Source organism: Mastigoproctus giganteus, chromosome 8 (assembly GCF_048544385.1).
Source record: "Mastigoproctus giganteus isolate SK-2022 chromosome 8, ASM4854438v1, whole genome shotgun sequence".
NCBI classification, from domain to species: domain Eukaryota; kingdom Metazoa; phylum Arthropoda; class Arachnida; order Uropygi; family Thelyphonidae; genus Mastigoproctus; species Mastigoproctus giganteus.
The window spans coordinates 181376961-181403859 of record NC_143582.1 but is presented as its reverse complement, the minus strand read 5'-3'; the positions used below and the strand labels follow the sequence as shown (position 1 = coordinate 181403859).

Here is a 26899-nt window from a genome sequence, read left to right as displayed (position 1 = left end):
TGATGAAACACAAGCAGTTGCTTTTGACATCTCAAAGGCTTTCAATCGTGTTTGGCATAAAGATCTTCTAAACAAGCTTCCATCTTATGGTTTGCCAACTGTTTTTTGTAATTGGTTATCCAGTTTTCTCTCTGATCACTCACTGAGGGTGACAGTAGATGGCTCTCTGTCTTCTAACTTCTCCACTAATGCTGGTGGCCCCCAAGGTTCAATTCTTTCCCCCACTCTTTTCCTCTTTAATATTAATGACCTTCTTCCATTGACTGGAAATCCTATCCATAGTTTTGCCGATGATAGTACATTGCATTCCACTTTCCATTTTGAGAAACCTTGCCCTGCTCAATCAGCTTCAACTTCCTGAAAATCTGCTACCAATTCCTTAAATGCCAATCTCCAGGTAATTTTCCAGTGGGGCAATGACAACTTAGTTGATTTCAATCCTTCTAAAACTCAGTCTTGTCTTATATCTCCCAAAAAGGATACTTCTGCTCCTATTCTTATCTTTGGTGACACTCTGATTTCTAAGCAAAATGATATATCTCTTTTGCGGATTACCCTGACTTCTAATCGCTCTTGGCACAAGCACATTACAATTATTGCTTCCTCTGCATCTAAAAAACTTGGTTTTCTCTTTTGCTCTCGGTGATACTTTTCTTCCAAACAGCTATTCACTCTGTACAAATCGTAGGCACCTCCGTAGCCAGGTGGGAAGGAGCAGCAGTACGTAGCACATGCTTCTTGATTAGACCGGGGTTCGAGCCCATCACCACCAAATACGGAGGATGCGGAAAGGTCAGGGAATGACCACCGCATATCCCCGGAGCAATATGGCCTTAGTTGCTAATGCTCCTAAAAAAAAAAAAAAAAAAAAACAAAATAAATAACAGTACAAATCGCAAATCTGCCCTACCATGGAATATTGTTCCCACATCTTGGGTGGTGCCTCCAAAACCTCTCTCAGGCTTCTTGATTCCGTTCAGAAGAGGGCAGTTAGGTTAATTAATGATTCATCTCTAACAGAGTCTCTCCACTCTGTCTCATAGAAGTACTGTTTCTGCTGCACGCCTCTTCTACAGATATTTCCATGGGCATTGTTCTTCTGAATTGGCTTCTATAATTCCTGCTCTCTCTTTCAAAGCAATCCGTACATGTGCCGCCACCAGCCAACATCCATTTACGGTCCACCTTCAAACTCACAGAACCAACTTTTCATCTTCCTTGTTTATTCATTCAACCGCTGTTTTCTGGAACAACCTTCCTTCATACGTATTTCCGAAAAATTACAATCTACAGAAGTTCAAGTCAAATGTCAACAAATATCTTCTTTCGTTTTCTCAACCTTCAACCCAAGCACGGTACTAAGTAGGTTCCAATACCTCTCGTGTTTGGTGTTTACATAAAAAAAAAAAAAAAAATAGTTAGGACACATCATGAATTTGTTAAAGAGAGGTCTTGTCTGACCAATTTGATTGGATACTATTACGTGGTCACAAAGGAACTGAATGCCAAATATAATTTTGATATCATATACTTGGATTTCAGGAAAGCTTTTGATACTGTTGCACATGGAAGACTGTTGTACAAACAAATTGAAGAGATCTGGCATTAAGGGTAAGTTGCTACAATGGATAAAGGGATGGTTGAGTGGGAAAAGACAGAGAGTGGTAATGAATGGACACTGCTCTTCGTGGACAAATGTTATTAGTGGAGTTCCCCAGGGTTCAGTGTTGGGTCCATTGTTGTTTTGTTTATTTATCAATGAAATTGATGAAGGTATATCAGGTTTATGTTCACGTTTGCAGATGATACAAAGGTTCGCAGGATTGTTAATGATAGTAAAGACAATCTAGATAAGTTGGGCAAATGGGCTGAGAAGTGGCAACTGAAGTTTAACATTGAAAAATTCAAAGTACTGCATATGGGTAGCAATAACCGAAGAGAAATGTACCAATTGCGTGGTACTACACTCAGGGAAGTGGAAAGTGAAAAAGACATGGGGGTAATTGTGCAGTTTGCTGAGAAGTGCAGACAGGCTGCCAGGGCAGGTCGTGGAGTCTTGTCAATGATATATAGGAATTTTGCTAGCAGGTATACAGAGGTGATTATTCTTTTATACAAGGCAATGGTCAGGCCACGCCTAGAGTACTGTGTACAGGTCTGGAGGAAGCATTTTAGGAAGGATGTAGAGTTGCTAGAACGAGTACAAAGAAGGGCAACAAGATTGGTGAGGGGAACAAAGGGGTGCTCTTACCAAGAAAGGCTTAAGTTCTGCAAATTTCAGCACCTGCGAGGTGATCTGATTGAGGTGTATGAGTCTGAATGGCTTGAGCAAGCTGAATGCTGATGGGATTCTTCCTCTTGCTCAGATTAAGTACCCAAGGGGACACAGATTCAAATTGAGGAAAGACAGTTGTAGAATAGATGTGCAGAAATTTGCATTTAGCCATCGGGTAGTTGATCGGTGGAACAGACTTCCATCTTTTGTTGTGGAAGTTGATAGCCTAAATAGATTTAAGGCTGAGTTTAGCAGGCATTTGGAATGAATGGAGGGGTGAAATGGGAGGGGTTTTTTTTTTTTTTTTGGCTGATGCTGCATGGCTTGCTTTCTTGCATCATATGCCTCTACTAATCTTATTTATATGCATCCCATGCATTTTTCTTCTCTGCCAAGAGTGTCGTTAGTTTATCTCACATCCATTTTGGTTTAAGCCTTTTACAGTATTTTTTAGTTGGCATGATAAACCTAGTTGCTTCTATGATTTTTCATGATTACTTTCCATTTAGAATTTGCTGATGGTAACATCATGAGTTGGTCCCACTGTTTAGAATTTAAAAATTGTCTGAGACCACTGTAGTCACCTTCATGAAAGCAAAAACAGCTCCCTTTACCCTTGATGGTAATTACATCTTTAAGTAAATCCTAAGTCAGTACACTATGATCACTGTCACCTAGTGGTTCTTTTATGTGCAAATTCTTAATACGTGAATAATGACTGCTGAAATCATATCAAGATTTACTCTCTCTTGTTGCCTCTCTAACATGTTGCTGTAGAAAACAGGTCATCCAATAAATCCACAAAAGTCTTACTAGTCTGTGAGTGGCCAACCCACAAGTTCCAGTCAATATCTGGAAAGTTAAAAATCCTCCCTTGCAACACATTCTAATGTACTGGCCCACCCTAGTTAATAATAAATAGTACACACACTACCAAAAAAAAAATACGAACTTGTATTCAACCTAGAATTGGGCCACTTTTTTTTCAAATAATTGCAAGTTTGTGGCACAGCATGGATTTTATAAGGTGTTTTAGTGCATTGTGGTCTAATTATAACCCTTCCTTCAGCAGAAAATCGTGCAGCTGCGAAAAGTTGAAAGAATAGGATTTTTTTGCCGAATAGCTCTTCTGGCATATTCCACACATTTGCAATAGGATTGAGATCAAGTGAACGGGGGAGGGGGGGGGGAATAAGAAGATGGTGTAAATCCATGTCATCTTCTTCTAACCATTCTTACACATTCTGGAATGCAAAAAAAAAAAAAAAAAATGATGCACTGTTATATTGTGATTGTCATCCATTAAGTGGCCATTGTGTTTGGGATTAAAGAGTAATAATGTTGGATGCAGAATATGTAATACAAAGGTACAGTAGATCTGGTACTCCCTAGTAGACCTGACATTAGACTTTCCACCAGTATCAATGGACCCAGTCTGTGCCAACAACACATATCCATACCATGATACCACCTCCAGATGCTTGGGTTGTTTTAACAAGACAAGCACAAGCAGGGTCCATCACTTTATAAGGTTCTCACCACACTCTCTGCCTACCATCCTTGCAAAACAAAGTGTATCATGATTTGACTGACCATGTGACTTTCTTCTATTGTTCCACTGTCCAATTACGATGTCCTCATTACTACTGCACGCAGATGTTTCTGTTTTTCTCTGAAACAAGTGGCTTCTGAATAGGCAGGTGACTGGCAATGCTGACTGGGCAATCAAAAGGTCGCGGGTTCAAATCCCGCCTCCCTCCAGCTTGGATCAGAGTAAAATGCAAAAACTTTGTGAGGTGCATTATGGCCACAGAAGCCGGTGCACTAACAAAAAAAAAAAAAAAAAAAAAGGAAAAAGGGACTGGCAATGCCCAATTTCTTCAATTCCCTGCACATGGTATAGGTTGAAATAGGGCAGTTCTGGATTGAATTCAGATATTATTTGCTGCACACTGGATGTCCTGTTTTTTTAGTACAGCCCTCCTTAGAGTATGGCAGCTTTGCTCTTAAAGTATTATTTTTTAATGACAAATGTCTTTCCAGACATTTAAAACCTTTGAGAAGGACTCTCACCCACCCACTATACCAGCATTTAATATGAAATTCACTCAAGTGACAGAGCTCCATGACCCACCAGAGCATTTATTGCCATTTATTATTTCCCCATCTTGCAAAATAATCTGATAATCAGCAGCAAGTCATTTTAATACACCTGAGAGGTTTAGGTTTATGGTTTTTTTTGGGTCATTAGCAACAAAAGCCATTATGTGCTAAGACAGTCACCTGAGAGTAACAATTTAATGGGGGAGAAGGAAATGCAGTTAAAAAAGAAAAAAAAAAAAATGTAGCCACATTGCTTCTATGCAGTGTCACTACAGACAGAATATAAACATATCCAAAGCAAACAAAATAAAGTAATGTTTCCCAGAAAACACAGAAAATGAGAATTAAAAGATTGAAGCTTGAATCATTTTACACTTATTATAATTAAAGTGATTCGACAAAGTGAATCCAAGTAGGCTATATGTTATCATGACATATCATGGGTATTTGTGCTTCTGTTTCCTTTTTAATTTCTAAATAATACCATTTTAAGCCATGAACATTGAAAGGCATCATTGTCAATTGTCATAATACCTTTTTAAGGTCTTCTGTGGTAGTATAATGGTTTTGTCACACATTTGGGTAGGTTTATGTTGAATTTCGTAATAGAGTATAGGAATACTTAAAGACCTATTTAAACAATAATGTATAGTTAGCCAATCTCAGGATGGAGCAAAGTCCCCACCCTTGAATTGGTCTGGGTATATTTTTCTTTTTTTAACCCACATAGCATGCAATTGGTTCATGGACACATTCTTATGAACAGAATACAATAGCACAATATGACCTAAGATGGTGAAATACTGTAAAAACAACAACAATCTTTAAAAATGAAAAATCTAAACAAAATGTTAACTCAAACAATGTGATATAAATAACATTATTTATTATTTTCATATTAAAGATGTGAATAACAAAGAGCTATATCATTACAGGCTTACACCTTAGGTGCTGCATGAAGTGATATTATTCAACTGTAATCCTGTTTATTCTTTGATTTTATGCTTCTTCATAGAGAAGGTGGGCTTAAATATATAAGTGAAATCAGAAATGAGGCAAATTTTAATGCTCACTTAGTTTGCCAATGTAACTGCATGGAAGAAAGATATTTTCAAAGTGCAGTTCTGTACTACTCATTTACGAGAAATTAAAAAAAATAATAAAAAATCAAAAATAATCGCATTACAAGTGAAAACTTCAGCTGCAGATTTGAAGAAAGTGAATTCTTTGGGAAAATTATCTTTTAATTTCTTAAAAGCAACTAACAAATAAATAAATTGGGTATTGATGTGTACATTAAATTTTTCATAGTCAGTATTTTCATTTTATTCTGAAAATCTTTTCCAACGTTTTCAGAGCCATTTCATTTATTCTGTTAAATTTAAAAGGTTTGAAAGTTTTTAAATTTCTAATTTGGAAAAAAAGTATCAAAAAAGTAACTATGTACATTTGATACATATGCACAGTGAAATTTTGTTACATTGCTTCTTGTCATTGTGAAATGCTGTTGAAATAGATTCCTCTGTAATGGGCATTTAGATGTCTACAAACTAAATATGCTTAATTTGTTTTGGTCATGACTAGGATCATGAGATTTTCTTGCACACGTAACCAATTCAAGATGACAAAATTATGTTATAGATTTATATAAAAATCTTACTTGTTTTTGTTGTTATCTTTTAGATTAACGAATCTCTGTACATAGCTTTTATATATTCTAGTTATGAAATTCTTAAAACATAAAATTTAATTCATTATAACAATTTTTGCTACTGATATCACATGGATTATTTAGCATTTATAATTCATGAACTTAAATGACTATGATTAAAAAAAAAGTGCTTTTAAAAAATTTATACTTGAATAGTTAGCCAGGATGTAGCTTGCAGTAAGCGAATTAAGCTGGACTATGAGGAGCTGACACCTTGCTTGAGAGAAGCGTCTGAACAGTGGGAAAACTTATTAAATAGTTCAACTAGGGCAATTACTGCAGTCCCTGTTTCTGAATTACAGAATATAGTTAAATCAGGTAAGCATGTATGAAATTTGTCAAAACAAATATGTATGCTGCATTACACTAAGTTTTTTGGAACAAATGAATGAAGCTTATTGTTGTAAGTAAATGTAGATTCGCCTTTCTGTGAGAATGCTATACAAATAATGAAATTATGGAGAATTAAGAGTGAAAAAGATCAGGACCATGCCGTTTACGGGTTGTATTCTTGATTTCCATGAACAGTGTGGTTGAGGGCTTGTTATAAAAGGAAATAGATTTTAGGCTTGCTAAATATTTTTGCTAAAACATAGACATAAATTCAAATTGGGAGTTTCAGGGATCACCGTGGAACAAATAAATAAATGGGCTGTGTTAGGGTAACTAAGCGTAGGAACAGGCGCATGTATATGTATAGCTAATAAACTTGATCAGTTTGAAGTGCTAGTCAAGACATCAAAGGTGGATATTGTTGGGATATCAGATACGTGGTGTCACACACAGATATAAGCAGTGCAGAATTGAAATTTGGGGAGATCCTTTCTGTACAATGTGTACAGAAAGGATAGACAGGACAGGAAGGGAGGAGAGGTTATGCTGTTAAGAAACACAGAAAATCTAAGGAAGTGCATTCATTTGACATAGATAGACAGTGCAATGTTAAGTCAGTTTGGTGTGACATACTGGGAAATGAAAAAAATGAGAATAGGAGTGTGTTATAGGTCTAATGAGTGCAATGAAAAATTGTATTGAGTAATAGAGTGGGCCAGTAAATCAGTAAAAAATTGAAGAAGGGATTTAAAGACAATAATGTCTTTAAATCCCTTCTTCATTTTAAATCAGAATGGATTTTAACTTCCCAGATATTGACTGGAACTTGTGGGTTGGTTACTCACACACTAGCAAAACTTTTGTGGATTTATTGGATGTTTCTTTTCTGCAGCAGCATTTTCAAGAGGCAACCAGATAAAGTAATACTCTTGATCTGTTATCAGCAGTGATTATTCGTGTATTAAGAATTTATAGATAAAGGAACCCCTAGGTGGCAGTGATCACATTGTACTGATGTGGGATTTACTTAAAGATATAACTACCATCAGGGGTAAAGGGAAGGGTTTTTGCTTTCATAAAGGACACTTACAGCGGCCTCAGACAGTTTTTAAATTCTATATAGTGGCACCAACTAATGATGTTACCAACATCAAATTCTAAATAGGAAGCATTCAAGGAATTAATCACAGAATACTACGCTACTGGGCTTTTAATACCGATTAAGAAATACTGTTTAGGCCTAAATGGATGTCAGATGAACTAATGATACTTGTGGCAGAGAAGAAAAATGCATGGGATGCATATAAATTATCAGGTGACACTAAAGCCTATGGTAGATATAAGCTGTCTGTAATCAAGTCACAAAGGAGGTTAGGCAAGCAAAGGCAGATCACGAGAAATCTTTGGCAAAGGATGCTAAGAAAAATAGCAACGACTTTACTTATATAAATTCTAGAAGGAAGAGGTTGAATCAGATTGGTCCACTTAATATTGATGGTTTGACAATTGATGATCCCGCTCAGGTAGCTGACAAACTGAATGAGTATTTTGTATCTACATTCACACATGAGGAATTCTGTAGGGAGGTGCGGGACAGAAGCTTATTAAACTCTAACAGGGAGCTTAATGATTTTGTAATAACTGAGAGCAAAGTGGAGGAGAAGTTGAACAGAAGAAAGGCACCTGGGGTGGATGGGATCTATCCAGTTATATTAAAGAAGGTGGCAAAGGAAGCAAGCAAACACTTAAATAAATAAATTTTCTGTTTTTATACTCTGGATGACAATACGGTCAGAGGAGTTCACAAGGTAGAGATAATACAAGAAACAGCACCGTATTCAGCAGTCACGGGTTTGAATCCGGGTCACTCAAGGCATGTGCGCCTGACCACTGAATGTTCTATAGTAAATTCTGAATTCATAATATATTATGCATTGTGCATTTATTTACTTAGTAAATATTACTATGGACACACTTTGGCATCTCTTATATTGTGGAGTTTTACTTCATAACTGGGTTGGCATGATTGCAACACCAGGGTACTTGCCCACCCTCCGACAATAGTCCAACAAGCCTTGAAACAGTGCTGTCTGGGTGGTGGTATCCACTGAGAATAAATAACAGTAGTCTTCTCCATTGGAGAAGCGTTTCTTATTCGATTTAGTGCAATACATGGTAACTCGTTGTGAAGGCGAGTCAAAATATGAGATACAATTAAATCAGTGCCATTCATTGCAATATACTATTGTGAACAAAGAATGGAGTATATTTCACCGAACGTTCTATAAAAAAGGATAGGTGGAATAGGACCGTGGTATGTCTACCATGGAGCAAAAGTTGATGATGGTGTAGAGCAGATATCTTTTAAAGGCACAAAGGATGATATTGTTGTACAAGTTGGTACTAATGACCTTAACAGTAGGAGATCTGCAGACTTGCTTAAAAAGTACAGCTCAACGTTGAAAAAGATTAGCGAGTTAGGGTTAAATTTGATAGTGTGTGCAATTCTGCCTGGACACAAAAGCAGGGAGTATACGATGAGAGCCTTGTCAATCAATTTGGCCCTGGAGAGATTGTGCAAGGCTCATGGGGTAGAATTTTTCTCAGTGTAATCTGTGCTTTTTAACAGGAGAGATTGTTTCTACAAGGATGGGATACACTTAAATAGTAAGGATGCAAGAGTATATTCTGATGTTATCAAGGCAGTGTTAGGTGGGTTGGAAAACTTCTAGCTTGGGAGGATTCACAGACTAATAGATTAATGGTAGCCACAGGCAGAGGTGAAAGTGATTCTTGCACTGCTTCTATTGGAATGAACAGCAGACTGAAAGTGAGGTCCTGTGGATTTCAAGGGCTGCTGGGAGTCATCATGGAACAAGTAAATACGTAGATTGTGTTAGGGTAATTAAGAATAAGAATAGGTGTATGCAGAGCTGTGCCGAGAAAATGCACCCTCCCCTAAAACATAATTTATTTATTTATTTTTTTAATTAATAAAAAAAAAAATATGACTTATTTAAAATACATTTTAGATTTCTTTCTAGATTTTGTTGATAAGAAAACCCATTTCTTATCAACAGGTCCTATTGAACTGCCCTGGAGCTCAGCACTGTACGTTTTAAAAATTAAAATAGACAAAAAAAATTAAAGGATGACAAAAAAATAAAATAAAAACTGTTTAAAGTAATTTTTATTCTCATAAGCAGCATTTATTATAAATATATAACAGATTTATTTATGTGTCATTCATTTCAAAAATAATAACTATTATTATAATACTTGAAACAAATGTTTCGTTAAAAATATCACAAATTAGAATAATTTTAATTATAAATAAACAGTATTTATTTAATCAAAACATAAAATCGAAAACGTTGGCAATTATTTTATCTTTCTTTCAGCTTTTAACCTGAGGCAAGAGCCTTGTTCACCTCACCTTCAGCATGGCTTTGGGCATATATATACTTGCATGTACACCAGTGCTAGGAGCATAGTAAATAAATTTGATGAATTTGAAGGGCTGGTCAAGGCATCAAAAGCAGATATTGTTGGGATGTCAGAGGTGTAGTGCCACATGGATATAAGTAGTACAGAATTGGAATTTGGGGAGTACAATGTGTACAGGAAGGGGAGGAGGGGCAATGCTGTTAGTTTAGAAACTTAAAATCTGAGGAAGTGCATCCAGTTGACATGGGTGGGCAGCAGTGCAGTGTTGAGTTGGTTTGGTGTGACATAAGCACTGGGAAAAGCAAGTTCAGAGTAGGAGTGTGTTATAGGCTTAATGATTCTGATGAGTACAATGAACAACTGTACAGGAAAATAGAGTGGGCCAGTAAAATCAGATTATCTTATAATGTGGAGGATTTTAACATTCCAGATATAGACTGGAACTTGTGGGTTGGTCACTCACACATCCCGGGTGCCTTCCCAATATCTATCCTGAACAACCTGTCCCCCACCCCCTTCTCAGTCATTACAAAATCATCCAGCCCACTGCCAGAGTCCCTGAACAACTTCTCATGCGCAAATGCAGATGCAAAACACTGATTAAGTTTGTTAGCCACCTAAGCAGGATCATCAATAGTTGAACCATCAATATCCAGTTGGGTTGGTCACTCAAACACTAGCAAGGCTTTTGTGAATTTATTGGATGGTTGTTTTCTACAGCAGCATATTCGAGGGACAACCAGAGGGAGTAATTGATCTCTTGAATAATGATCTCTTGATCTCACTATCAGCAGTGATTTTTCATGCATTAAGAATCTGCAGATAAAGGAACCACTAGGTGGCAGTGATCACAGTGTACTGATGTGGGCTTAACTTAAAGATATAATTACCATCAGGGGTAAGGGAAGGGTTTTTGCTTTCGTAAAGGTGACTACAGTGGCTTCAGAGTTTTTTTTTTTTTTTTAAATTCTATAGTGGGACCAACTGATTATGTTACCAACAGCAAATTCTAAATGGGAAGCAATCAAGGAATTAATCTTGGAAGCTACTAGGCTTTTCATACCAACTAAAAAGTACTGTTCAAGATTTAGGCCTAAATGGATGTCAGATGAACTGAGTCTCGTGGCAGAGAAAAAAAAATGCATGAGCTGCATATAAATTATTATGCAACACAGAAGTCTGTGGTAGATATAAGCTAGTCTGTAATCAAGTCACAAAGGAGGTTAGGCAAGCGAAGGCAGATTACGAGAAATCTTTGGCAAACAATGCGAAGAAAAACAGTAAAGAAATCTTTGCTTATGTAAACTCTACAAGAAAGGGGATGAATCGGATTGGTCCACTTGACATTGACGGTTTGGATTGTTGATAAACTTGCTGAGGTAGCTGACAAGCTGAATGGGTATTTCGCATCTACATTCACACATGGAGAGGTCTGTAGAGAAGTGGAGGCCAGAAGCTTATCAAATTCTGGCAGGGAGTAAATGATTTTGTAATAATTGAGCAAAGTGGAGGAGAAATTCTTGAAATTGAACATAAGAAAAGCACCGGTGGGATCAATGAGATGTATCCAGTAATATTAAAGGAGGCGGCAAAGGAAGTAAGCAAACCCTTAGCCATAATTATGAAAGCTTCCTTGGTCTCGGGGGAGGTCCCAAGATTTGAAGGAACAGACCTGAATTGTGAAAGAATGGTTAGATGCTTTGTCAAGACAATGCCCCAACACACAATTGCATTCTCTATTCACCAGTTTCTGGTCAAAAGAACAAATGCCTGTGTGTGAACGTGCACTCTACTTGCCAGAACTAGCTCCTTTTGACATTTTTCCCTTCCCTAAACTGAAAAGTGTACTTAAGGGAACCCACTTTCAGTTCATTGCAGACATTCAGAAAAAAAATGGCTGAAGTGTTAAAAGAGCTTACAGAAGATGACTTCCAGAAATGTTCCTATTCTTGGAAAAAACATATGGAACAGTGTGTGCAATCCCAAGGCAATTATTTTTAAGGGGATAACTTATAAGGTATGAAATATTTCATCATATTTATTTTATTGTAACAGTCTCATTATTTAACAGCCACATCTTATATGATGATACTGAACCTTTTGTGCACTTTTTCTATATGGATATCTCAGTTATTCTTCAGGCTTCTGAGGGCTTGAATTTTGGTGGACTGAGGTATATTCTATGGTGTCTGTAGAGTTGTATATTTCCCTCCCCCTAACTTGTTGAATTACAGTGGGCGTCTCCTCTTGTTTGGGATGTCTGTCTTGTTGTGGTATTTGTAGCTATGCATAAATTAATCTGATACTGGCATTTACTTCAGAGCAGGTGTAATTTGGAGGCCTTTTTATAGATTTTACCACAGATCTGTAGTTGTGGATCCTGATAGCAGAGAAGTGCTGTTTGCCAATCGCAGTTTTATCCATAAGTCAAGTTAAAATAATTACTAGTTTTGTTTGTAATCAAATAACATTACCAAAAAGAGGAGAATCCATTAGTTGTTAAATTCTAATGCATCACTAAAACAGAAGTTGTAATCTTACCAGAATTTTATCATTTAGTGAGTGCTCTCAGTGAGCAACTTCATGTCAACTGGTGAATAATAAACTGAGTCTAATTGAGCAGCCAAGTGGTGTGCATACTTGCAGTCATTATGTGTTTACTGGGAGTTTTTCTTACACACACACACACACACACACACACACACACACTGCTTTGCTGCTTATTTAGACTTGACTTATCATTCACCATTTGGCAAAAAGTTGTCGAATGAGTCAATTCCAGTAAGAATCAAATTTTAGGGATGCCTTATTCCAGTAAACGTCACAACAGTTTTAGGTATGCTTTAGAGTTTTTAATGAATAACATCACCAACATCTCTGTTGGTGATGTTATTTGATTAAATATTAGATTAGTAATGTTTGGTCAAATCACAGATAATGATGCCATTTATAAAAACGAATAATAGCCCAAACCTGTTGTCTCAGGAGTGAACTCGATGCCAGATAGCAAAACAGAATTGTACTCAGTTGTAGCATAAATTATTGAATAAATATCTGTATTATTCTTACAATAAGTAGTCAGGTGTTTAATACTTGTAATAGTTAACTTGCATAGCATAATGCCCTTTGGAGCATATAGTAGATACAGTAAAAACCTTGATTTAATTAGTTAGATGGAGGTAAAGGCTGTCCACTAATATCAATTTCCCAGCCCATTGCGAACAAGGGAAATGATTTGGCTGACATTGCAGTCACATCAGCAATTCCCACAAATAACCTTGGTCTGTTAGTCCCTCATAAGAGATTATAGGCAAATAATATGTAATATGCTAAATTCCCAATGGCACGATTTGTGACATGGACAGTTCGTGAAAATAAAATTATATTAGATTAAGTCTATGATTGAAACATGGCAGTCCAGTCTATGCAAGAATTGTAAAGAGAATGTTGTTCTTGCTCAGCTCCACACAGGACACAGTCATCTGGTACATTCCTTTCTTCTGAGAACTTATGACCTCCCTATTTTTTTTTTTTTTTTGGTTTTTTTTTTGGTTTTTTTTTAGGAGCATTAGCAACTAAGGCCATATTGCTCCGGGATATGCGGTGGTCATTCCCTGACCTTTCCGCATCCTCCGTATTTGGTGGTGACGGGCTCGAACCCCGGTCTAATCGAGAAGCGTGTGCTACGCACTGCTGCTCCTTCCCACCTGGCTACGGAGGCGCCTGACCTCCCTATGTGTGAGTCCCGTTGCACCATTTTAATTGTACAACATATTTTTACTTGTCTGTGGTAATTTTACTAGAAAACAAAATACGCCTTTCCACCTTTACCCACCTGATTGGTTGTAATACACTCAGACAGCAACCATCTGTTCTACTCTTTAATAATTGTATTAAATTATTAACGTGTATAAGTATATATAACATAGCATGCTTAGTTTTATTCCTTCTACTGCATTTTCATTTTTGTATATTTTTATGAAGTAACCTTCTAAATACTAATTCCTTTTATACTCTTTATTTTCTGATCTTGATGCAGTATGATCTTAGTCGCTAATGTGTCATTAAAACCAAAGGAACTAATAACAACTAGTGTCAATTGTCTGTTATTCAGAAAAGATATATATATTTTAATTAATATGATAAATATATTATCCAGTTAATATATTATGCCATATCCAGTTTATTTAACTCTCTGATGTTTTCTGTTTTTACTCTTTAATACAATCTTTTATATATTATATTATTATATATATATATATATATATATATATATGTGGTCACAAAAGTTACTAAAATGTTATATTATGAAAAACTGCCATAATACGAAAGGAAAACATTAAAAAATGTAATTCTGACAGCATTTACCATCAGTTAAAATATCTTAATAGTAATTTAGCTCATATCTAATGAGAATGCTATCTTAATGTAGTGGTGTGGAGCAGGAGAGCTTGATATTTGGCTAAAGGTTATTCAGAGCACGTAATGCTTTGTAGAGTATTTTATAGTATAAACCAAAGCTATGATGCTCAATACATTCTATGTCGATATCAATATTTGTAAAAGAATAAGAGATGCCAAATGGTGAATTCGTTTGATTTTTATCTCATACACTACTTATCTATTAGCCTACTTATGTAGTTAAACTTATGGGGAAACTATGGTGTATTTACACTGATATTATATAGTTAATTTCAACCCATAACATATTATGCCTTGTGCATTTAGTCTTCAACATATTATCATTACCTTTGCCATTTGGCATCTTTCATATTGTGGAATTAACTTCGCAGTGGTGATGGCATGCCTGCATTATCAGGGTACCTGCCCGCCCACCGGTGAGTGAGCCAACAAGCTGTGAAACGTGTCTGGGTGGTGGTACCCACTGTGAATAAATAACAGTAGTCTCCTATACTAGAGAAGCGTTATTTATTCGAAGTAGTTCAATACCTGGTATCTCGTTGTGAAAGTAGCCACAATGTGAGTTAAAATCAAACAATGTCGTTACACTACTTATGTAGTTAAACTTATGGGGAAACTATGGTGTATTTACACCGATATTATATAGTTAATTTCAACTCATAACATATTATTCCTTGTGCATTTAGTCTTTAACATAAAAGATCACGAATCGGAGATTAGATATAGCCGGCGGACATTAGTAGAATTCTTGTGTAATTTAATTTCAATGGTTTATGAAATTAATAGTCTTGTATAATTACGTTGGACACTAAGTATTTTGGCCTCATTGAATAAAAATGTTGTTTTTCATTAACGGAATGAAAAGCTAATTCTGACACTGCTGAATGAGAAGCACGAACTGAGGACATGCTGTTTAACACAAATTCAGAGCAAACCGCGTAGATCTTGGTACAATGAGTCATAATCACCGCAAGAAATGTTGTATACCAAGTCATTTATTTGTGCTACAAAAGAGGGAAGAACTGAGCAATTGTTCAGTATGGTGTTTAATTTCTGCATTGGTCTGACCACATTCTTAAATTCGGTATCTTTAAAGAATGTGTTAAGCTGTTTGTGCCACTGTTCAACGTATGGGACAGAAATAAAGTATTTTTTGATACTACTATTGTTGGTTGGTGTAGTTTTTTGTATCCTATCCTTACCTTGTAGCCTAATTCGGTTTATAATAGGCTACCATCGAAATTAAATTACACAAGAATTCTACTAAAGTTCGCCGGCCATATCTAATCTCCAGTTTGTGGTCTTTTACATGTATGTGCGAAGACTAATAATCTCTATTTAAGATTCATGCTCACACATACTCGGTAATTTTCATTCCTGTGATCACGATATATGGTTGAAAAGCATTATTAGCTTCAGGAAGGAAAACCATTTTATAAAATTTAGGTTAAACTTTTTAAAATTAATTTGTAATTATTTTTTAATTGTGTTCAATTGATTTTTTAATTGATTTCAATTTATTTTTTTACTTTAATCATTTTGCGTTAATGTTTTATTCGTTTTAATTTCTGGAGAGTATCATACGGAAATGTTCTACGTATTATATTGAGGTAAACTTCCCTTATTCTTTTTTAAAAAGTAGAGTATTTTCCTATTTGATTATCTGATACCATATTGATAAATGAAAGTGGAGTCAGTATTCTCATTAGTTGTGAACTAAATTACTGTTAAGATATTTTAACTGATGGTAAATGCTGTCAGAGTTACAGTTATGTCACAGGGTCCTGTATGGATGAGTAGTCTGGTTCAGTGTATTTCATGCAGGGTAACAACCATCATTCTTGCCAAATCATCACCATTACCAAAGCTGAATGTTGATATTATCACTGATGAAAACCATTTCTTAAGAAATGACTCCAAAACCCAAGTATTGGAACTTTTGACACAGATTGAGTTCTCTCAAACTGTATACAATGAAGAAATAATTTCTACCCCCTTCTGCTAGAGCAAGGAGGAGGAAGTAAATTTTCAGAAGCATTGTGGTCAATTTCTCTCTCTCTCTCTCTCTCTCTCTCTCTCTCTCTCTCTCTCTCTCTCTCTCTCTCTCTCTGTCACCAATATGTTGTATACGTAGAGCAGAAATAAATTGCTGTTATTAAGTCTCGGTTTTAATGAATACGATAAATATTTGCTGTGGAATATGCTGTAACTCTGCTAGGCGCCTCCGTAGCCAGGTAGGAAGGAGCAGCAGTGCTTAGCACACGCTTCTTGATTAGATCGGGGTTCGAATCCGTCACCACCAAATACGGAGGATGTGGAAAGGTCAGGGAATGACCACCGTATATTCCCGGAACAATATGGCCTTAGTTGTTAATGCTCCTAAAAACCAAATAGCAAACAAACAAGTAACTCTGCTTAACAAATCAATTATTTTAACTAAATATTTTTGAAATATAGCGATAATTTAAAAATGAAAATCTCAAAACCAACATAAAATGTATATTATGCATAGTCTGGTGATAATCATAGGTCAGATTATTGGTCTAGTCTGTAGGCAGCACTGTTTGCTGGCATTATTAGGAAACACTTTTGCATTCATGTGTCAAGTTACAGGTGTGATCTGTAATCCAATTTTTGGATGCTAACTGAATAAAACCTGAAATTTATTGAAGTATGTCAGTTCAGTGTGACAGATCATGCATGAGTTGACTGCAAGTCTACGAGTGGGTGAATAATTTTAAGCAGATTCTCGAAGATTCTCCTCAATTAGGAAAAGCACATTGTACTAATGATACAAGAAATCATAAGAACAGTAGAACAACTCATATGGGGAAACTGTCACATTACTACCAAAGAAATTGCTGTGTTTTGCAAGATTTGCATTGGTTCAGTACATATCATCATTAGTGAAAAGTATGTGCTTGGTAAATTTCTCAGCATTTAATAGAGGAGCTAAGTTCCAAGTGCCAGAATTGACACAATTTCACTAAATAAAGGCAATATTTAAGACTGAACAATCACATTCTTGAAAAATGTTAAAAAATTTCGTTCTTGCCATCCAGCAAGGGCATATGTGTAAGTTCAGAGTGGCACCATACAAGCTCACCTTGGCCGAAGAAAGTCAGTACCCAAGCATCACCTAGGAAAGCATTACTTACTGTATTCTGATATCATAAAGGGGTGATTCTGAAACATTATCTGGAGAGAGGATAGACAGTGACAAGGAAAATATTGTGATGTGCTTCTAAACCAAATAATGCCAACAGTTTGAAAAAAAAAAAATCATTGTGGTTTACTGTCCTTGGGTGTGCATGTGTGCGTGCAATGCTGCCTACAGCATGATAATGCCCATCCCCACACTGTCCAGTCTACAATAAATTAGTTCCAGGAGATGACATTTGAGGAATTATTCCACCCTCCATATTCACTGAAATTGGCTCCACGTGGTTAACACCTTTTTATAAACACTGAAAGATGCACTAAGGTGATGTCACTTCTTGTCATGAAAAGAGCCAGCTTAAGGAATGAGACCATATACCATTGGCTCAGGGCACATCACCAAAAATTAAGAGCAACAGAAGAAAAACTCTCTCTCAAGAAACAAGTAAACAGTTTAAAAAAAAAAAAAAAAGAACTATTAAAATAAATTTATCTGCTGCCTAACTATTTGGTACAAATTTTGACCAAATAAATGTCACAAGTAGTGACCTATAAGAGGTCAATTTGAATATGTTACAATTTGTCCCCCTGCTTTCAGAACCAATAAAATACCTTAAAAATTGCAGAACAGATGATAAATTTAAGTACCGTCTAGATGATACAAGAAAAGTGGGCATTTGAACTTGAATTTGAGCTAACAAGAATTCACTGCCAAATAAGAATATTTCATAATGAACACTAAGACAAAGTTGGAACAGTGGAAAATTTGACATTTTTAAAGAGCACAATTCAGTCATCGATGAAAGGTTGATCATAAAGCACAATGATCAATGTTTATTTAGAAATTTTGTGTACACATGGAAATCAGAAAGTCACTTGTGTCATCAATTTTTATAAAGAATTAAAATATGTGTGAAACCATTTTTGAGATAGTTATTCATACTGAAAAATCTCTCAATTCATGTTCTCAAACAAATTGACAGCATCATCTTCTTGTAGCACTATGATTTCTTTTAATGTTGCCAGTATCAGTGGCCAGTGCCGAAGAGAGCTTTTTCAGAGATGAATTTAGTCAAAACCACTTTCATTCCACAATGATACAAGATCAGTTGGATGGATTGGCAGCCTTATTAATTGATCATGCCATTGCCATGGATTGGATAAATGGTCCCAAAGATTTGTAGCTGCTAAGAGCCGAAATGTTGATCTTTGAAGCAGATAATTTAACATATAGTTTCTACTTATAGTATGTAATAATTAATGCTGCTCGTTGCCTAAATAAATATTTTTTCCTTTTACCATTTTAATAAAATGAACTCAATGAAATAAGCAATAAAGTTATCAAAAAATTTATTTATTTTTAACTGTAAAACCTTTTTCAGCTTATATGAATGGGATTGGGGCATGGGTGCCAAAGCAAAGTTGGCTAAGTGCAACACAACCCTTTCAGCTGGTTCAGGTCAAGACTGCAGTGCATAAATAGTTTCAAAACACCAGCTCAGACCCTTCTTCTTTCAAAGAATCCAGGCATTAGTGGAGTGTTGGAAGAGTGTGTCCATCATATGCATAATGGTGACTACATTGAAGATTGACATGCACAGTTTCCTTGTTATTTGTGAACCAACTTTTATTTAATTTTTCTAGTTTCCACTTGAATGATTTTTATATTAATTATTCTTAAATGCATATTTACTGTTTAAGGTGTTCCTCGTCATAAACGTGGTGATATTTGGCAGTATTTATCTGAACAACATTGTCTTCGTCAGAGCACACCTGTGTCAGCTACCAAAAATGTAGATCTTCAGATTCCTTACGATGACTTGTTAAGACAGCTTACTTCATATCAACATAATATTCTGATTGATTTAGGTAAGCTTGTCAACATCACATTTTTTTTAATAAAAATAATAGTGTATATCTGCATATATTATAAAGACACTTTATAAAGTGTTTGTGCCCTTTTAAATCCTAATTTTGGATTGCATATGATAAAAACAATTGGTAAATTGTTTTTATCATATGCAATGATAAAATTATTTTTATCATTGCATATTAATAATTAATATGCAATGATAAAAATAATTAATTACCTGTTCATGTAATGAACAGGTAATTAATAAAGTTTAACACAATTACAGCACACATTTCTAGACTTCAGTATAACCACCATCTTTCATGGTACATTATCCAGTCCAGTTTACCAGTTGTTGAAGTGTGCTCACAAATTATATTTTTGATTTTGGCCTCTTAGTTTCTTCAAGGAATGAGGTTTCATTAGGTAAACTGCATTTTTAAAATAGTTTAAAATTCAATTTTAAGATTCAAAGTGTAGTGGCATAAACACCATTTCTAGAAGAATGTGCTTTTATTGTTTTGGTATGAAGAAGTTATTGCAACATTGAAAGATAATGCCCACCTTTTCATAAAAAGAATAATTGTATGACTTCCTGAGTGTTCATCAGATGTTGATTTTGGAGGTTGAGGATAAAGACTTTCATGTTGTTGAGGTTTTCTAGCCTCTTAAACATGGTAGTTGTAGCCTTTGATGCTACCACTAATCTGGAAAGTTGCCCTCAGAAAATGTCAACTTTCAAGAAACTGTGGTTAATATTGATTTTAACAACTTAACAGAAGGATAAATTTATATGGTAACATTAAGAACTTGAATCTTATAAGTATGCCAAGTAATTTCACTTTAAGAGTTTTGTATACTGTTGATTATGGGACATTTAATTTAATAGGTGTACATTTCAGTGATTTCCATGGATTCCTCTGAAATGCTTTTTCTTTGATTCTCACATTTTCTGCAGATTTAAGTTTCTTATATCATGATTTGTATTCACTGATTCAGTTTTTAAAATTTTTTGTCAATATTCTTGTGCAACTTTCCTGTAGTGTTTGCTGTGAATATTTCTTTTACACTGATTATGCAGTTGAATTCTACTAGTTGTACCACAGTTAGCTTTTTTCCTCTGCTGTTGCTGTTTTTAAATAAAAAGAAATATTAATTCATAAGTAAAAAAGCTTCAGTAATTATGTTCATATGCCATTTTACAGATTATTCTTGCTATGTCTAGATCTATGGTTAGTGAGGTTTATAGATCACACAGCTTTATTAATTTATTACTCTTAATGAAATGAAATTTTATCTAATTGTAGCGCTAAATTTCCAATTTAATAACTGCAATCAAGCGAAATCACATCAATTTTGGCACATGCCAGAATTGATATGATTTCACTCAAAGGAAATATTTAAGGCTGAGCAATAGTATTTGAAAAATATTGAAAATTTAAAATTTTTTGTAATAATTTTAAGTTCTTACCACTGGAAACATTATTTACTGTGAGCTGTGTGAAAGAGGCTTTATTCCAAATTGTTTGGTGGCTATCCCAAAAATAAATGAGTATGAATGTGCTGCACTTTGAATATCTTGTTTAATATTGTTAACATAATGGAAACAAGTGAAATAATACTTTTCGTAATTTGAGCTGGTGTTTCCAAAAATTATCAGTCAGTTCCCATCCTACTCATCTTTTTTTACTTATGGAGAGAGAGAGAGAGAGAGAGAGAGAGAGAGAGAGAGAGAGAGAGAGAGAGAGAGAGAGAGAGAGAGAGAGAGCGCGCGCTCTCCTCGGCATTCATTCTGCCAGCCCCAGCCGACAGTCAAATGCATCCTTTTTGAATGTCCCAACAGTTAAATATCTGGAAACTAACTCTACCTCTCTATCCAACTTGCAGTGTCTGTTAACCTTATCACATGTTCTTGGTTATTAACACCAAAATTTTGGAATATGTTTTGTTGATCCTTGGTAAGATTTTCAGTCTTATCACTATTGTCTAGCATCCCAGTTCTCTTTCTCTCTGCACCCCCCCCCCCTCGCAGAAATCTATATATAAATGAAAGTATGTTTTTTTGGCAATATTCAAGAAGGAAAAGTTGGAATGGGATACCATTTCGACTTTTCCTTCTTGAATGGACAGTTTTAGACATGTTTCTGATTAAATATTCCCCCCCCCACCACACACACACACACACATGCACATGCACATGCACATATAAATCAAAATATATTTTTTTATGTTTGGACAAAGAAAGAAAGAAAAGTTTGGTTTAACACCAATTTTTAAGCTCATGTTTTGTTACTTCACAGGCGATTTTAGGTCCAGCCAATTCCATAGTCTCCCCTGCACATGCACATATAAATGAAAATGTTTTTATATATATGTATTTGGGCATTCCTTAAGAAGGAAAAGTTGGATCAACACCAAATTTTAAGCTCATGTTTTGTTGTTTTACAGGAGTGTTTAGGTCTAGCCAATTCCAGTCCCCCCATCCCCTCCACCTCTACTTGTAGAAACAGTACTATAAATTTGGAATAGCAGTTTTGATCTAGAGATGATTCCATGGGCACTGTTCTGAATTGTATATATTATTTTCTAAGCCTGTACCAACTAAAACTATAGGTGCATTATTCTATAGTAGCCACTAATAAATCAAGCAAAGAACAACAACATCTATTATTCCACCTCTTACTTCCCAACCAGTCCAAATATGTCCATCAGCTGGTCAGCCCAGGCACTAGGGATGCGCAAATGAGGCGCTTGCTACAGGCAGCATCTAAAATAGGTGCCGCGCCATTAATAAAATGTTTTACATTTAACATTCAGTATCAAATTTATACTTTCTCTCTACCCCAAATCTTTTTCTCTACCCATTTTTACAACTCAAAATTTTTAAAATACATCGAAATTTAGGAATTATTAATAAACTATTTTGTCAAGTGCTTTCTTTTAATGGTTCTACAGAGTGCAGACGCTTTTCTGTGGGCTGTGGGTAAATTTGTGAGGACTTTTTTAAGTTGTTAGTAATTTTCTCTAGGTTAATCCCGTAAACTGAAATGCTAGATGTGCATACTGCATATATATGTGTATTAAGATATGATATGAATTAGGCACTATTACAAAGTTTTGCCTCAGATGCCACAAACGTTAAGTGCTGTTTCTGCGGCTAGTCAACATCCATTCACAGTTTCACTCTAAACTCACTGAATTAATTTTTTGTATTCTTCATTTATCTCTTCTACTTCTGTTGTTTGGAACTGCTTTTTTTTTTTTTTTTTTTTAATACAACTGACTGAAACTTAAATCTGGTGTCAACATATTTTAGTTCTCAATCCAGCCATCCTATTCAAATATCATAGGTTTAAACAACTTTCCATGTTTTGAGTTCACCTGAAAAAAAAAAAAAAATAATAAATATATATATATATATATATTCTTGCATTGTGACACACAGAGATATTGCTCTCTGTATGTCCTTTATATACTGCCATAAGCTAATAGGGCCATCAGCTAATAGTTGTTTGTACTGCTGTTGGCCTGAATCAATTCTCTGACATGAAGCCAACAAGGTTCTGAAAAGTGATAAAAGTAATATTGGACCAGGACCATTTAAGTAACAAAACCATCCTCAGTTCTTGGAATGATGTGGATAGGATTGTGTTGAAAAACACTTTTCCAGTTTATTTTACAGATGCACAATGAGGTTGAGATCCATCCAAGGAGTGAGCTGGCCAGAGCAGCAAATGCTTAAGAGTATTCTTCATGTTCCTCTCAAACCTCTCTCTCTCTCTCTCTCTCTCTCTCTCTCTCTCTCTCTCTCTCTCTCTCTCTCTCTCTCTCTCTCTCTCTCTCTCTCTCTCTCTCACACACACACACACACACACAGCAAGGAAAATTATGATATTTGATGAGTGATGGTATTTGCTGAGCTTTCCATTGGTATCAGAGGACTAAAGCCATGAAAAAAAATTATGCCCCACACTATTATATCTCCTTAAGTAGTTTGTACTGCTAGTACATATCAAGATGCTTCCAATTTCTTGCATGGTGTCCTCCATAAGTGCACTTTTCTATTAATGCTTAGAAACAAATTGAGACACATTCGATCCATAACTTGCCTCCAGTCTTCCTGCTTCCGTCCTTTGTGTTACCTACTCCTTAGTGCAGATATTGATATCTTGTGATGCTCCACATTAAATGTAGTAGTTAACTATTCCATTTTTTGATAACAATTCCACTTGATAATCCACTAAATGCACCTCACTTCACTGCCTTTTATTTTTGGCTGCATCTGCTCATGGGTGTGGTGCCTCCATAGCCAGGTGGGAAGGAGTAGCAGTGGGTAGCACATGCTTCTTGATTAGACTGGGGTTCGAGCCCATTCCCACCAAATACGAAGGATGCGGAAAGGTCAGGGAATGACCATCGCATATTCCCGGAGCAATATGGCCTTAGTTGTTAATACTCCTAAAAACCAAATAACACCAGCTCATGTGTGTCCTCCCAGGTGCTTTCCCATTCATTAAAGACTAATGACACTAGTCTAAATGCTCCATAAGTACACCTGTCCGAGAGCACCTGCAAAATGCACACTGGTAATCATACCTCTTTGGAAGTCTTGAGCTTTGTCCATTCTGCATTACTGGTGAACTGATTTTGGAACTAGTCAGATCACATAGCTTTATACTACTTTCCTACACACATCACGAGACCTCTTTGATTTGCATATTTTTGTATAAATTATTGCATGTAGCCCAAACCTTCATATTTATGATAAAGTGGCTGAGAAGTATATTTATGTCACAATTAAGTTAAACACTCTGGGTTAACATTTTTTTTTATAAAAGGTGCTCAAATTAATATATCCAAGGTGTGAGTGTGCGTGCGCGCAAACACACTAATGAAACATTTTATATCATTCTAGGTAGAACATTTCCAAATCATCCTTATTTCTCTCAGCCATTGGGTCCTGGTCAGCTTTCTCTTTACAACTTACTCAAAGCATGTTCTGTGCTAGATACAGAACTAGGATACTGTCAAGGGTTGGGTTTTGTTGCTGGCATATTGCTGTTCCACGTAAGTGTCCATATATATAAAGTATGTGTTTTTTTTTTTTTTTTTGTTTATATTTTCTGCACATCAGATAATTATTACTCTTGAATTTGGTTGACACTAGTTAAAACTATTTTAACTTACAATTTTTGATTATTTATTGGATTTACTTAAATCAAAATAATCAAAATTCATTATTTTGATTTACGCCCACTGGAAATCCTCTTTGGCCAGAGGAGGATTGGAAAAAAAAAAACTTCATAGGCTTCGTGCCATAATTCCATTTTTCATATTTTGCATACTTTTCAAGTGTTGTGCAATACAGGTAGCTTAATTATGTGTATGAAAGAATAGTTATTAAAGTTTTATTTTGCTTAATTCATCTTATGCACAATCTTATTCACTTAAATGTGTAATCATACTGATAGTTTAGGAGTACAGATTGATAATGGTATCCTGTGTTTTTAGGTGACCAGAGGCATAGCAAAGAATGTTTAGCTACCTAATTTTACTCTTTGTATTTTGATGCATAACTTTTCTGATGTTCCTAATAAATTACGCTCCCCGTGCATAATAATAATTCTTTCCTCATTCCTTCACAGATGTCAGAAGAGAAGGCATTTGAAATGATGAAACATCTTCTTTTTCACTTGGGCTTTCGGATGCAGTATATGCCTGGAATGGGAGGATTGCAGGTATGTACATTTAACTTTGTTGTTAAGTGTTTCTTAAATAATTGTCATTTGTGCTTTTTATATTTTGTTATTGCCACCTCTTCAAAAAGCATCCTGTTATACAGCTAGCTCAGCACCATCTAACTGGTTGTGTGTGGCTCACATGAGACTGCCAGGATGGTTTTTCCAAGGCAGTTTGGATGATTTGGTGCTGCTATGACAATTTTTAAATTTTCCTCCTTCCCATACATTTAATTTTTAATGGATTTTGAATTCAACATAATGTTTTTTTTTTTTTTTTTTGCTACCTTAGAATTGTCTAATCATAGAAAGTAAGGCAAGCTGTTAAATTGCGCCAAACCTCGGAAAAGTATTGCAGAACGTGAATACCTGAAGGGCATTGCAGGCAGATCTATTTTCTTTTAATGAGTAAACAATTTTAGGCAAATAATCAAATTTGTTTAAAGTACTTACGATGCATATAATGTGTATGCAGAAAGCATGAAAGATAGAATGCTACTCTGTGAAATTTGAAGTAAAACTTTAATTGACGGCAGATGCTGCTCTTTCAAGTACAAATTATATATATACAACAGTAAATCAGAATAAAGGAAATGGAATAAAGTAGACAAGAAAAAGGTGAGGTTGTGGGGAAAGAGAGAAAGATACATTATGCTCAATGTGTCACGGCCTTCAATAATGAAATCTGGTGCTTTTTAGCATTGGTATTAGTAGTAGCAAATGATGCAAGAAAGCAAGCTCATAAAGTATCAGCCAAAAAAAAAAAAAAAAAAAAAAACCTCACAGTTCCCGTTCCACCTATCCATTCCCTCCAACATTTTTTTTTTTTTCTCATTTATTGAGTAAAACGTCCCCTAGCCAAAAATTCCGGCAAATATGCTATACGTATAGACATGGTAAAATATACGAATATTAACAATATTCTTATATACATGAAACATTGTACGTATCAATTAATTCAGTTAGCACATGGTGAGCCAACTATACTGTGCAGTGGTCATCCCAAACTCAGCTACAGCACAATGAGCTGGCTACAACAGAAACCTACCAATGAAGAGACACTGTGCACAGATGAGGATCACATCCTAGAGACTGATCATTGCCAGTAATCTCCAAAAGATAAACAGTTCAAGAACAGCAATCAGAGAGCTCAACAGAAGTCACTCATATTAATCAGCAAAACCAAGCTGGAAGAAGGTGTTATTGCAGGATCGAACCCAAGAAAAACAACAACTAAGGCTTCTTGCTAAATGCTTTGGCAGGAGCAGAAGTGGACACCCACCCATGAAGCAAACAGAGTACTAACATCCTGTTCACTTCTGTAAAGAAATTTCTCTGTTCCTATATAAAAAAATAACTACTATTCCATGTAAATAAAATGGTACAGTCCACCAATTCATCCATTAGTCAATCTTAACTCTTTCAATTGCAAAAGAATATTCCTTCTCACAAAAACTGAATTTGCAAAATTTTGAAAGGCAATAAAAATTTTCCCTTGTTTTAATAAGTAATGGCTAAATCCCATCCACCAGACAAGTTACATTATCAACATTATTCAGTAAATCCAAACGTAAATCAGCATATTCTGAACAATTAAAAACAACATGTTCCCATGTTTCTAGATCACCACATGTACGGTTGCATCTTTCTATGATTGATGATAGGGCGCCTCCTTTATTATTATTATTATTAGCCATATGGTGCAAGGAAGCCTGAGGCTTATGCCGCACCAGCCAAAAAAAATAAAAAAAAAATCCCGAGTTACCCTGAGAGAGAGAGAGAGAGAGAGAGAGAGAGAGAGAGAGAAGCAGAAAGGAATCACCAAGAAAGAGAAGAATGATGATATCCAGCTCAGGACC

General features: G+C 35.5%; 1 protein-coding gene across 3 annotated transcripts in view; it reads left to right on the top strand.

The window, feature by feature from the left end:
- Positions 1-26899, top strand: part of LOC150082046 (TBC1 domain family member 1-like) — a 402976-nt gene that overhangs the window by 304088 nt on the left and 71989 nt on the right. For all 3 annotated transcript variants that reach the window (XM_090379078.1, XM_090379077.1, XM_090379079.1), the window contains 4 exons: positions 6246-6407; positions 19152-19319; positions 24218-24369; positions 24948-25040. In XM_090379078.1, coding sequence (XP_090235204.1) covers positions 6246-6407; positions 19152-19319; positions 24218-24369; positions 24948-25040 — 575 coding nt within the window. The remainder of the gene's footprint in view (positions 1-6245; positions 6408-19151; positions 19320-24217; positions 24370-24947; positions 25041-26899) is intronic.